Here is a 13,584-nt window from a genome sequence, read left to right on the forward strand (position 1 = left end):
TGAGCTGGTGAGCTAGCAAATGCGGAAGACGAGGTATTCCTACGACCTTGGTACACACCACCGAATCACAGTATCTCAGAGAAAGCGAGCATCGTATAAGTCTTGTGTAAGTCTTATCCTCCTAACCTCTCGAACCGAAGGGAAGAAGATGCAGGCGACCCATAGTGACCTTCACTCCTTTCCCTCCAACCACCTCTCGCCTGGAATGAGACAAACTAAAGAGAGCAAAAACAGTCCAGGCAGAGCAAGCCGATTTACAACATATACACCCAATCCTACCCCCCCTGTCCTCTATCATACTGAGTGCTATGATAAGAGCATGACCGGCGAAATAATAGGTCCCAAGATGGCAAAGATCAAAGAGCGAAAGCGAAATCGGACCAGGTTAAGTAAGATAAGGTAGGTAAGGATGGTATCAGGCATCCGAGAATCCAGAATCCCGCGACGCCAGAAGGAAGCAGCAAAGAAACGGCGAACAAAAAAGAGAGAAATAATACTGCGAAAACCAATACGGGGGAAGCGGGCACGACCCAACGCCTCAAACGCCTCCCAACCACTCCCCCAAACGCGGTTCAAAGCTGCTCGCAGCCGAACACCCAACCCCAACCCAGCCCACCACCGCACCTCCCTCCCCCTTTCCCACGAACGGAAAGAAAGCCCTCCACCCTTCCAAAACCAACCCAACCCAACCCAACCCCGTCACCCACACGCCCCACGCACCCCTCCTCTACTTCCTCAACACGGCATCGTACACGGCCGTCAGCCCGGACACGGCCGTCCCCACCAACACGCCCTTCCAGCCCGAGTACAGCGCCGAGTTGATGCGGCCGACGGCCTCGGGGTTGATGACGCCGAAGGTGACGCCCTGGGCGTACACGACATAGGTGACGATGGCCTTGACGATGCTGAACATGACCGGGTCGACGGTGTATTCAACCTGCTGGTTGCCAGCGGACGTGCGCCTCCCGCGGCCGCTGCTGCCCTGGTGGTGGTGGGCGGCGGCGCCGCTGAGGTTGAAGAAGTAGCCGCCGAGGCTGGGGAGGACGACGCTGGTGACGGCCCAGGTGAGGGCGGGGACCCAGAAGCCGGCGGTGACGAGGGCGAACATGTCGGGCAGGTGGACCGGGTAGTCCGGGGTGCCGAGCAGGGCGACGGCGGGGACGGTGAAGGCGTAGCGGTCGGGCAGCACCTCCTGCCGCAGCCGGTACAGCTCGAACAGCGCGATCGCCGACACCACCGAGTGCACCGTCGACAGCCACTCGCGCGTCGTCTCGATGGCCTCCGTCGTGCCCGACTCCTGGTAGAGCGACGCGACGCGCTGCCGCACCGCTACCGTGCTGCGGTCCACCGCCTGCGCCACGTCGGCTGGTGTCGCGGGCAGCTGCAGGCGCGCCGCCATCGCGAGGGCCCGGCCGGGGGTGCGCACCACGGCGGTGGAGGCGTCGTGCGCGGCCTGCGCGGCTTGGGTGGTGAGAGCGCTGGTCTCCTCTTCGTCTTCGGCCTCTTCCTCTTCCTCCTCCTCCTCTTCTTCTTCTTCTTCTCTGTAGGGGGGGCAGGCACGCTGGTTAGTAAGGGTGGTATTGAGATGTTTGTTTTGTTTACCCGGGAGAAAGGGGAGGGGGGTATCATCCGGGAGACGCGACCGCGGAGGAAGGGGCAGACTTACTCGGCAGGGGCAATCTCCTCCACTGGTTTCGGTGCCCTCCGACGCGACACCTTCAGATCAGGGCCGCCGAGGATCTCCTTCTTGATGGGCGAGCCGCCAGCACGGGCACGGCTCTTAAAGTAGTCCTGGAACTGGGGGTCGAGCTGGTACCTCGAGACGTTGTCGGAAAGGTGTTCGTCGATAGCGAGCTCCAGTTCGGTCTTTTTGAAGCTCTCGTAGCTGTGGACAAGGGAAGCGCGTTAGATGGTGCCATGGTAAGATTGTTGTGTGTGTTGCGACGCGTTTGGGTCGAGAGACGGGATGGTGGAAGTGGTGATGCAACGCGCCGCAAGTTGCGCCGAGATCAATGCTGGCAGCACAAACAGACCAACACGCGTGCAAATGAAAGCCACCACGAAGAACAGCAGGAGGAATCATTTTGGTGATTTCCCCGAGTAGCTATCCAGAAAGTGGCCGGCGCAGATTAAGACACAGTTAACGTACTCTTTTAGCCCAATGTCCCGGGCGATATCGAGGAGTTCTCCCTTGCGCTGTCGCGCCAACCAACCGTTTCCGCTCATGATGACGGAGAAATCAAATCAAGACGTGTGTGATATCAACGTGGTCGCGCAAATGAGGCGACTACAGACGCGATGGCGATGGTTGTGCTGCGGGTCGAGTATCGTGAAAAAAGAGCTGGGATGTTGTTTGGAGCACGAAGCGAGAGCTATGATGCTGAGTTGCTGGGGGTCGGTGAGGGTGGAGGGGGAGGGGGGCTTCGAGAAGGTGACCTGTGCGTTGTTTATGTTTTGTCCCAACGTGTTTTGGGGTAAGGCGCAGTGTGAGCAGGGGTGAGCTTCCGCTCGAGGTCGTCAAAGTTGGGCAGGTGATTGCCCAAAGCGCTCTTAAAAATGGGGGGCTGGGGGAGACGGGGCCAATCAGCTCCGCTCGTGAGGGACGGGCAACCCACACTGACGTGCGCTGGAGGGCGCTGAAGGGAGCTCATCACAGTCGCAGCTCACTTGCGAGCAGTGAAGTCGGGCCCTAACCTGAGGGTAGGCTCACAGGCAGAGGTAGGTCGTACATACCTTAACCGCCCGAATAAATTACCATGACCTAGAAGTAAACATGAACAAAAGGCAAATCTGCCACTCCACCTGTTTTTCGTACAGTCCAATCTACATGGTTCCCAAAATTAAACGTAAAATAATACCTAGTAAAATGCCATCATGCCTTCATGCATCATTATAACGCCGGGTCATTCACAAACCTCTCCTTCCCCCTCTCCACAAACCTCACTGGCACATGCCTCCCCCCATGCAACTTGAGCGTCAAGACCGAAATCGCCTGCTTAACCGTATCCTCACTCTTCTCCTGCGCCTTCTTGTACACCTCCCTCCTCTCAGCCGGGCCCATAGCCTCAACCTCAGCATCGCTCGCCCACTCATCCACCGCCAGCTCGATGCTGTACTTCTGAAAAATAACCGCCAACACAGCCCCCATCTCAACCATAGCAATGCGACGACCAAGACAGGAACGCGGCCCATCGCTGAAAGGCAGATAACTACCCCGCACCGGCCGGTACAGCGACGCCGAGACATCACTGCCCTGAAACCCGCCATAATCACCCTTATCATCAATCGCACTCTTCTCACCCCCATCCTCATCCTCATCCTCCCCGGCCCTCCCCGCACCGCGATACCACCGCTCCGGCAAGAAATCATCCATATCATGCATCCTCCCGGTGCGCTCGCTCGGGCGCGTGGGCCACCAGCGCGGGTTGCGATGCACGCACACGGCCATGAGGGAGATGGCCAGCCCGGGCGGGAGGACGTGGGTGCGGCCGTCGACGGTGACGGTCTGGTCGGCGTCCGGGGTCACGACTTTCGGGATGCCCGTCACGGGCGGCATCAGGCGCAGGGTCTCGTTGATGGTGGCGCCCGCGTGGGAGGCGAGGAGCGGGTTGATGGATTTCTCGTAGTCCCAGGTCGAGGGGTCGGTCGTGCCGAATAGGGTGTCGATTTCGGATTGTAGGCGGCGTTGGGTGGTGGGGTTGGTGGCTAGTTCGACGAGCGAGAAGTGCAGCGTGTTGGCGGTCGTTTCGTGGCCCGCGACGATCATGATGAAGGCGTTGCCGACGATGTCGGTGTCGGAGAGGGAGAAGGCGGTGGAGCCGTTGGTGTTGCTGCTCTTGGCTTTGGGGCTGTATTGGGATTGGACGAGCTGGCCCATGATGTCCATGCCTTCGCGCGGGGCGCCGCCGCGCCGGGTTTCTTCCACCTTGTCTTGCAGGAACTCGCCCATGTACTTGAGGTAGTTGCGCTTGCCCTTGTATGCGTCCTTGGCGAACTTGAAGGGGAGGATTCCTATGACGGGTGTTAGTGTTAGTGCTAGTTCCGTGGTCGGTTACGCGGAGGAGGGAGGGGAGGCGCACCCAGTATGCGTTCGTTCCAGATCATGATGGCCACGATCCTCTCGAGCGTGAGGGCCACCGAGTCGGCAAAGGTCAATGTGTGTCCCGGGGGCGGATCCAAGCTGCCGTACTTGGCCAGCGTGGGGTCGATATCCTTGGGCAGGGACTGGCCGGGCCAGAGCAGGCGCAGGCCGAATCCCACGTAGCCGATGATGTTGAGCGCCCACGTCATGGTGTCCTGCTCGAGCGAGTTGATGGTCTTGGATCTGCCCGTCTTCGCGCCGTCCGGGCCAAGCCACATGTCGAGCAGGCCCCTCGTCTGATTGATAGCTTCGGCAAAGGTGTGTGCGGCGTTCTTCTCGTTGAAGCTGGCGCTGGTCACCTTGCGATGCAGGCGCCACAGGGGCCCCTCGGTGGTGAGGACACTCTTGCCAAACATGTCGAGGACGCCGTACTTGGCGATGTCCTTAGGGAAAGCCTCGCGGCGCTGCGTCACCTGGTGGATCACCTCGGCGCTCTGGGTGTACATTAGGAGGTTGCCGGGCGATACGACAAGGAAGCTTTCGGACCCCAACCGGTCAAAGTGTGTCTGATTGGTATCGAATGCCCAGTTGGGGTACATGACACTGGGAGTGTATGTTAGCAACGGTCTCTAGTCTAGCGGAACGGGATTCGGTTTACAATAACCAATGCTCCCATATCGACTTTGGGAGCAGTTTGATGATGGGAACCCATATGACGAAGGTGAGCTGCCAGGCGAGGTTTATGGGGCAGATAGCTGGGCATGTTCGGTTAGACAAGAGTTCGTATGTGGATAGTACATATACCCGCGCCAGAAGATGCGTGGCACTTACGGACAACGAGATAGGGAAACCCGGTTTTCCGCGCCTTTGCGATATTCTTTCGCAGTCCTGAGACATATTTGTAGACGGCGAAAGCCAAGACAACGCCGGCCGCCGCGAGCACGGGAAAGGCCATGGCCGAGGGGCCTGTGTCTAGATTGCGGACTTTCCTCCCACGTGGGCCTTACGTGATTGAGCCTTTAGAGAAAGCTCAACTTCGAGAAAGGCAATTCAAGCGGAGGAGGAGGGTGCGATTTCAAGTGGTTGTGTTGAGGTCGATTCGCGTCACATATGTTGTTGCCAGCAACAGCGAGGAGCCGAGGGCGGAAAGCGGAAAGCGGATGAAGGGCAGACACACGGTTAATGCTAGAGATAATCGAGGGAAGAGAACAGGAAAAAGAAGAAGTCAAGTTGACGGTGTCTTTCTCCCATTCTTTGTGGGGCAACAACTGGAACCTCCTTCATGGAAGCTCCTCTCCCACCGTCACATCGACGGCCACGTGCGGAAACCTTTACCCCAGTCCGGAAATGGGGAACAGTGATTGACAAATTATTACACAGTCGGTTCCCTCCGCAACCCCCAAGACAGACGGTGAAACGACCGGGAATGATATCGTGTGAAAGTTCCGTGCCATGATCGGTGCCCACAACACCTGTCTGAAACCAAAAAGCTGGGCCGCTGGAACTTGTTCTGGCTGCCCGCTATTGGCTGCGACGAGTGCTTTGGGTGCGTTTGGGGGGGCCGCCTTGCCGAGCGAAGCTAGTGCATGGAACCTTTGAGCCCCACAACCCCCCCAATCAAGAACTGGTTCGCTCTCGCTTGCCTCGGGCAACCTTCAACCCTCCAACCGGGAAGCGGACGATTTTCTCTCAATGAACTTTGGTTGTCCAGGTACGGGTCCAGGGCGTTCGAACTGCCCTTTATGGCGGGCAGTGAACACGGGATCGGCGAGGTAAATGGCGGGCATTATTGGGTTTGGTATGTACCTTATTCCGTACAGATTAGGCACACGGTATTTCGTACATACTTGAGGGGTTTCGGGGATTTTGAACCAACAATGGCGCGCCCAAAAGCTTAAAAGTTCGCATGAGGCCCGGGCCGGAAAGCCACTCTCAAAGGGAACCGGAGTGTTGCCGGCTTTTTCTCAAATCGCTTGCATTTCCTGTCAAAAGTTCCCGGCAAGGGTCGGCCCCACACCGGGGATCAACCCGCAGCGGGAATTTGGCGATCTTGGGAAAGTTCCATTTCACCGCAAGGTTCTTCTCTCATTCCTTCCACTTCGAGATGGCAGCTTCATCAACGCTCCTACCGACTATCAAGAACTTTCGTTTGTCCTTGCACACATTTGGGATTTTCCCAAGCGGCCGAGTTCGGCTCGACCCTACCATTGCTACCTACTGCAGGACTTCTATTGATCCTCTGCGGCGAACGGGCGAAGGGAGCGGTACTTGGTTTGCCCTCGCCTGCATCAAAAATCTGGCATTTTGGGGTGACACCAAGCTACGATGTAGAAACCCCCCAACCACCGACGTCCGATGCATTCGAAGAAATCTGAGCTACGAATAAATAACGAGTGCGCCTGGCTTTGTTGATTTCGACAATATCCACAGGGCATGTGGCCTTTCCGGCCTGACCTTCCTTTCCGAGCCCGGTACGAAGTACCACGCTTCGGTCTACACAATACACGAAGAGTCGAGACCTCAGGAATTTGTCGGACTCGGATCCAATAGAGGGCCGACCCGGCCCGGAAGCAACGGTGAAGATCCGCCGTAGGGCTGAGCCCCGGCAAAGTTACCTTGGTATGTAGGTATGGATACGAATACAGTCGCATCACGTCCCAAACAAGTAACTCCGCCATCTTTGTGTTTTGGGTGCTGCCCTGACGGGTTGCTCATACGCCTGGGCTCATCCTGGCTTCCCCCGCATTCTCTTCCCGATAAAGAGATCATCACTTTTCCTCGGACGGCGAGGTTGGCTTGCCCAGGTCAAGGTCCAGCCTCCGAGGTCTATTGTACACCAGACTTCATCCGAGTCCGATCAAATACATCTTCCTGGTACATGCCGGGCAACCTAGAGAGGGCTGTGGCGTGACTCGAAACTGGGGTTGATGACCGCATCTCAGGATATTGTTGCTATCACATGCCTGTCAACGCCTAGCAGCCGTACGTCATGGAGGCATCATCCTGCTCAAGCAGCGGAGCGCGCTCCGTTCTCTTCCACTTGACTCGGAGCGCACTCCGGCCCCTTCCAGTTGACTCACTTGGCGCGGCCGATGGTCGATCCCTCGTCCGATCGATCGTCTTGGGTCCCCCGCTGTCCGATGTCATACTGCGTAGTTGAGAAAAGATGATGGCGAAAAAGACGGCACCACCACACAGTGTGCATCCTACCCGGGGCTAAAGCCTGGTATCCCTGTCTTGACCTGTGGTCTAGATCAGAGCAACAAATCCGGATGCATGTGATCGTCGACGGGTTGTACCGTTCCACAGTAGACGGACTTGGTCAGACGATCGGAGCTCGACGACGTCTTCCCGCCATCTTTAGCAAAGGCAGCTCAGCAGATGACCGCCGTATCCCACGGCCCTCGCTGAAGCTTCACTGCGGTGGCAAGGTGCTCCGGCACCTGGAATTCCTGCTGCATGGCTGTGTGGCGGATGATGCTGTCGTGGGTGAGGTTGCCGCCGGCCTCGAAAACATTTGGTAAGGTTTGAAGACACGCCAGGCAACCAAGTCCCCCTTCCAAGGCACCAGTAGGGATTACAGACGTGAAACCACGTTTATTTGCCCAGATTAATGATCGGATTCAATGCTGTTCGAAGAGCCGCGTAGCTCAATGCACCGTAGTCCTCATGGCCGCCGTCTCCATGATTCCCGGCTTAGACACATTGACCCAGAGCCTGGATAAAGGCGCCGCGGTGCTACGACCTTGTAGTCTATCTCATTTTGTGCCCGTAGTTATCCATGTGTGACCCAGAAATAAGCCCACGAAGGCAAAAAGACATTACAAAAAAATGAAGATGTCGTGCGCCTGCTTAACACTCCGCAACATACACGGAAGCAAGCAGGCAAGCAGCAACACCGTCGCGATCACCAGCACTCAAAACCGGGAACTAAGCATATTTTAAGGCAACGCTTATTATCTCCCCGCGCCACGGTGTCATGGTCATGATGCCAGACGGTCCGGACGGGGGAGCTCCGCTACTCGGAGGCGATAAAGAGAAATAATTTACAAGACAATGCATACAGAGAAGCAGAAAAAGAAAGAAAATCTCGAGCGCCCCTCCGCAGGCCAAAACCAGCAACCACGTTGCCGTCCATCCACCCCCTTGCATGCTGCACAGTCGGGGTGATGACGCCTGAGGGTGCCGAGATATAAAAGAAAGGCGAAAGTGCCCTGCCGATGAGAGAAGACCGGCAGCCCATGCGAATGATGCCGTTATATCAACGCCGCCGCCGAGCTTTTGTCCGTTGCTCTTGTTGCCATACGCCGCCATACCATACGATGCCATACCATGTCCGTGTCCCGTGTCCATGTTCCGCTACTCCGTGAACCCATCTCTAGACCTCGACGCTGGGCCGTGACCAAATGCGCCGCAACCCCCCTCAACACCTTCTCTCATGCGAAAAAGGAACGCTAGACCAGCCAACCCGGCGATCAAACCCGAGAGAAGCCAACCCGTTCCAAACTCCGCAACCAGTCCATGCCCATGATGCTAAGTGATATCGTCGTGGACAACACCCCATGAGGAACACAAAAGAAAAGAAAGGAAAGATGCATGCCACCCAAACCGCCCAGCCGAAGAAGAAAGAAAGAGATAGATAGAGAGAGAGAGAGAGAGAGAGAGAGAGAGAGAGAGAGAGAGAGAGAGAGAGAGAGCACCCCTAACCAATCCAGGTCCGACTCATGCATCGCCTTGCCCAGTGCAGTTCCAGTTCCATGACTCCGGAGAATCCCATCCGAACCCATCGTCCTTTTCTTTCTTCATCCCATCCCCATCCTAACCCCATCACGCCCCGTCCCGTTGCGTTCCGCACCCGAAAAAAACGCCGTCCCTGAAAGCTGAGACCAGACGGACAGCCAAAACCCGAGAGAAGCAGCGTCGAGACCGGTTCTGTTCTCTCTCTCTTCTCTCATATAAGTGAGTTGGGTTGGAGAGAGCGAGGGGGTCGTTCTTTTCTCTCAAAAGAAAGAGAAAGAAAGGACGGGGTTAAGCAGTGCTCGGTGTGCAGCCGAAAGATAGGTAATTATGGTAAAGAGAAAAGAAAGCACGGAACGCCAGAACGCCAGAATGTGCCATAGTAGGTAGTCATAATCCGTGACCCAGGCGTGAACGATCATCCGCTTCCCGAAGAGCGGGTATTAAAATTGAGTAACTTTTGGAGGGAAAGGATTGGTTTGGTGAAGGGGGAATGGCTGGTGAATCGAACCGGGCCAAGAAAGAAGCGAAGTGTTTTGGTGATTGTTTGTTGTTTTCATGTTTTTTTTTGGTCGTTTGTTGGTCGTTTGTTGGTGGTGATATCTCTGTTCGCTCGCTCACGTATGCGAGGTACTAGGAGAATAAAGATAACATTCACTCGCCCCCAGCTGGTGTCTCCTCAGAAGACAACAGCCTGTCTCTCTCACGGAGAGAGCGCCTAGTGGCGGGAGTGGGGAGGAAGGTAGGGGTTGTCGTAGCCGTCCGGGCCCGGAGGAGGAAGGCGGTTATCGTAGCCCTCCGGGGCCGGGGGAGGAACGCCAGCAGAAGAGAGGCCGGGAGCGGGAAGGCCGGCGGCAGAGTACCCCGGAGCAGGCATGCTGGGAGCAGAGGACATGGGCCTCCCGCCGTGGATGGGGAGCTGGGCCGTGGTGGCACTGGCGTAGCGCGGGACATTATCGGCGCTGGGGCCAGGAGCCGACGGAGCAAAGACGTGGTGGTACTGCTGCTGGGCCTGGGCCTGGGCAGCGTACATGTTGTCGGCCCTGTCGGCCGGGCCGCCGCGCATGAACTCCTGCGAGCGCTCGCCGCCGCCGCCCATCCCCCCCATCCCCATCATCGGCGTGGGCCGCACGGGGGTGCTCAGGTTGCGCGAGTGCTTAGCTGCGCTGACCTGGGACATCCCCTGCTGGTGGCTGCCGGAGCCGGGGTAGGAGCCCCCCGCTTGGCCATAGCCGCCTCCCTGGCCGTAGCCCGGCCCCTGCCCGTAGGCCGACTGCGAGTGCGCCTGCATCCGCTGCTGCTGGCGCCGGGCGTCGTAGTCGACCGAAAAATAGCCATTTTCCGGCTCGGGGGTCTGGGCGCCAAAATAGCCATTGTACCCCCCGGCGGTGTGGGCGGGGCCCTGGCCGTAACCGCCGAAGCGGTAGGGGCCCGGAGGCTGGTGGTAACCAGTCTGGGCGAACTGGTTGGTGTCTAGCGACGCGGACCGCTGGTGGGAGGGCTGGCCGCTGGGATAGTGGCTCGACCAGGGCGGAAAGGCGAGCGGCGCGGCGGAAGGGGCAGGGCCAAGAAGGTGAGCGGGGGGGTGGGCGGGGCCCGAGGGTTGACCGAACTGGGAGCGGCCCCCTTGGATGGCAGGCTGAGGCCGGCGGTCGTCGTCGTTCCCGCGCTGCCGCTTGCTCTGGTGGGCGCCTTGCCCAGCAGCGGCGTTCTTCCTGGCAGCGGCTCCGCTCCCCGGCTTGGCCCGGTTGGGTCTGGGCCTGGCCCTGTCGCCCGTGATGTTGGGCAACAGCTCGATATCCGGGAAGCGGCTTAGGCGGTGGGTCGCCAGGTCCTGGTAGATGTCGGCGAGGATGGCCTGGATCTCGACCGTCGTCTTCCCGGTGCCCACCAGGGCCAGGAGCCAGGCGGGCACCACCCCGGCCCCGGTGTCGGCAGGGGTCGGGCTGGCGGGGCCACCGCTCTCCACCTCCTCCTCGTCGTCGTCCTCGTCTGGCTCGTCCTGGTCCTCGGCGCTCGACTTGCGCTTGCGGCCTTGCTCCTCGTCCATGAGGACCTGCTGGCGGCGACGGACCATCAGCGACCAGTCGGCGACGACGCCGTTCTGGGGCATGGCCATGTCGCGGTTGTAGTTGCTCCAGGCTTCTAGACGCAGGACCTGGAGCTCGACGATCCGGCTGATGAGCATATTGTACTCATGGGAGTTGCGGTACCGAGCACGCTGGTAGTGCTTCCTGCAAAACCAATACCAGACATGGTCGGGGATGCTCCGTGTGCAGTTCTTGTTGCGACCAAAGATGTGGGACATGGACTTGCGCCACTTAATATCGTCATAGTCCATGTCCTTTATGATATTGCAATCGTCCATAAACTTGCAGGTGCGCTGGCTTTGTCTGAACTCGATGTCGGCCATCAATGTGCGTGAATCTGGAACCAGGCGCCCAATAGCACTAGTGATGAGTTCAGGGCTCAACCGCAACGAAATGCGACCCCCAGGGCCGATGACCGGGAGAGGGGCCTGGGGGATGGGGGCCTGGGTGATTGGCGCTTGGGTAATTGGAGCCTGGGGGACGGGGGCCTGGGTGATAGGCGCTGGGGGGGCTGTAGTTGAGCTGGATGCATTGGATGGGCCACCAGCATCTGGGCTCTCACTTCCAGTGGCAAAAATGGGCGCGGTAGGAAGGGCCGAGTGACGAATACTAGGCAGTGGGCCGGTGTTGGTACCGGGGATACTGCCGGGAGTGATGCTAGGGATGGTGCTCGGGTGGTATAATGAGGGCTCATATTGGGCGGACCCAGTCTGTGCTTGTTGAGAACTAGTTGCTTTGTTAGTGCAAGTTCAGATAAGTTGACGACAAAGTGGTGCTAGATCGGATGTGATAGTGTGGTGGGTAAGGGGTAAGGGGCTTGTGACTTGTGTAACAGAGAAGAAGAAGGGGGTAAGGGGTCAGTTCCGGGTAGCACAAAGGGATCATCCCCGGGGTTAAACAATTAGCAGGTGATCATCTCCGTGAGTTGTCACCTGTACCATTAATTGCATCTCCCCTTTTTTTTGAAATCTCCGTGGCAGGTGATGGCCGGGTTTGCCCTCGGCCATCCGGAGCCGTGCAGGAGATGTGGGGCTGCATGACCCGGAGCTGGGTGGGGTGGTGCGACCGAGAGCGGAGCTGTGCGACCCGGAGTCGTCGGGCAGATGTGGGGCTGTGCTCCCCGAAACCGGGTGGGGCTCGCACGAGCTTCCGCTGTAAAGTTGAGATCGGAGTGGGTCGGAGTGGGGCCCGCACTTGCAGGGCCTTGCCAAGCCCGGACCAGCGATCCCGAGAAATGGCTGCTCAAAAAATGGACAGGATCTGAACTCAATCGTGATCTGAATTCTCTAGCCTTTCGGGAAAAAGCTGATGTCTTCAGATCAGGGAGATAATGTGTGCAAAGGACAGACTGTGCCATTCAGGGGTAATTCCTGGTCCCTGAACAACAACCGGGGGACCAGCAACAAAACTGAACGCAACAGGTCGTCGATTTTGATGATAATGATGGTGATGGTGATGGCGATGATGGGTGTTTTGTGACCGGGGAATAGTAACTTACTTGTTCATTTGAGAAGGCCCAGCAGCAGAAGCTGCAGCAGCAGGGCGTCTGATCAGAGGCATGGCAGCATCAGTGGGCGACTCAATCCGGTCTTCCCCTGTGAGATCGATGGCCTGGTTGTTGCTGGCAAAGCGACTCGTGTGGCTCTGGGGTCGATTTTCAGCTTCGCGGATGGTCCGCTGGCCGGTTTGGTTGTCGCCGCCAGCAGTAGGATCAGCCATGTCGGCCATCTTGTTGCAATTATCGTAGTAAAGATGGGCTGGAAAGCTGCCTGATAACGAGTGTGAAGATGGTGGTGTTGGCGGGTTCGTCGATTGCGAAGCCGTGGTTGAATGAGAGGCGTTTCGCGAGTGTGAAGGAGATGCAAGTTGTGGTATGGAGGAAGCGAAAGAGGACTCGGAGCCCTGCGAACTGGAATATTTATGGCCCCGCGGGCTCTTGCTAATTGAAGCTCGTCTGCTGGACGAACAAGATGGGACGGCAGCTCTGGGCTTCGAATAGGCCTCGCCCTCCTCTGGCCTATTCAACAAATGGTCGAATCCCGTGGGCCCGAACATTGTGCTCCACTTTCTTGGTGAACAATCGATTGAGATGGGATAGAAGAACGAAGCCGCCACCTCGCACGGGCGGTTGGGGGGTTGCTGGGGGGGTTGTCGAGGCGTTGCTGGCAAGAGCGCGCTCTTAATGACGAAGTCCAAGGACCGAGATGCAAGGAATGGGCCGGGAAATCGTGGAGCGGGAGAGAAGGCGAAGAAGGCGCAAGAAGAGGAGAATTAAGGCCCGTGATCAGTTTATAGCGGCACGCGGACTATCGCAAATGAGTAGAAGGTCAATTCAAGCAACCTCCTCGAAGAGAATCAGCCACGACAGCGGCAACAACCACAACAATAGCGGTAGGAGAAGGAGAAAAAAGCCGACGACGAGGTTGGACCATTCTCGGCGGACTTCGTTCGAGATGTAGTTGAGAAGACAGCCCAAGGAGATAGGACGAGGGGATGACTAGTGAAACTGAGAAACAAGAAACAGAAAACAGAAGGATGAACCCGAAAAAAGACGGGATGGCCTTAAAGTGCCGCTCCTCGGCCGGAGCATGAATCGAGGGCACAGTCTGGAAACAGTGTGTGTCTGAGCTCAGGCAGTCGAGGTAGTCGAGTCCGCCCGGGTACGCCCTGGAGTGT

General features: G+C 57.8%; 2 protein-coding genes across 2 annotated transcripts; both read right to left on the reverse strand.

Annotated features, from left to right (window-relative positions):
* Positions 1–727: 727 nt before the first annotated feature.
* B0H64DRAFT_372289 (cytochrome P450) lies at positions 728–5,036 on the reverse strand (the record flags this gene model as incomplete). The annotated part of the gene is made up of 7 exons (XM_062802220.1): positions 728–1,541; positions 1,667–1,885; positions 2,150–2,221; positions 2,916–4,011; positions 4,080–4,684; positions 4,740–4,836; positions 4,913–5,036. 7 exons carry the CDS (start codon positions 5,034–5,036, stop codon positions 728–730), a joined length of 3,027 nt encoding a protein of 1,008 aa, XP_062660371.1.
* A 4,352-nt stretch (positions 5,037–9,388) lies between these two features.
* Positions 9,389–12,636, reverse strand: B0H64DRAFT_456560 (uncharacterized protein; the record flags this gene model as incomplete). The annotated part of the gene is made up of 3 exons (XM_062807347.1): positions 9,389–11,410; positions 11,471–11,634; positions 12,407–12,636. The coding sequence occupies 3 exons, from the start codon at positions 12,634–12,636 to the stop codon at positions 9,537–9,539; spliced, it is 2,268 nt and encodes a 755-aa protein (XP_062660372.1). The 3' UTR covers positions 9,389–9,536.
* Between the last annotated feature and the right edge of the window lie 948 nt (positions 12,637–13,584).

Source organism: Chaetomium fimeti (assembly GCF_033439085.1).
Source record: "Chaetomium fimeti strain CBS 168.71 chromosome Unknown B0H64scaffold_3, whole genome shotgun sequence".
Taxonomy (NCBI): Eukaryota; Fungi; Ascomycota; class Sordariomycetes; order Sordariales; family Chaetomiaceae; genus Chaetomium; species Chaetomium fimeti.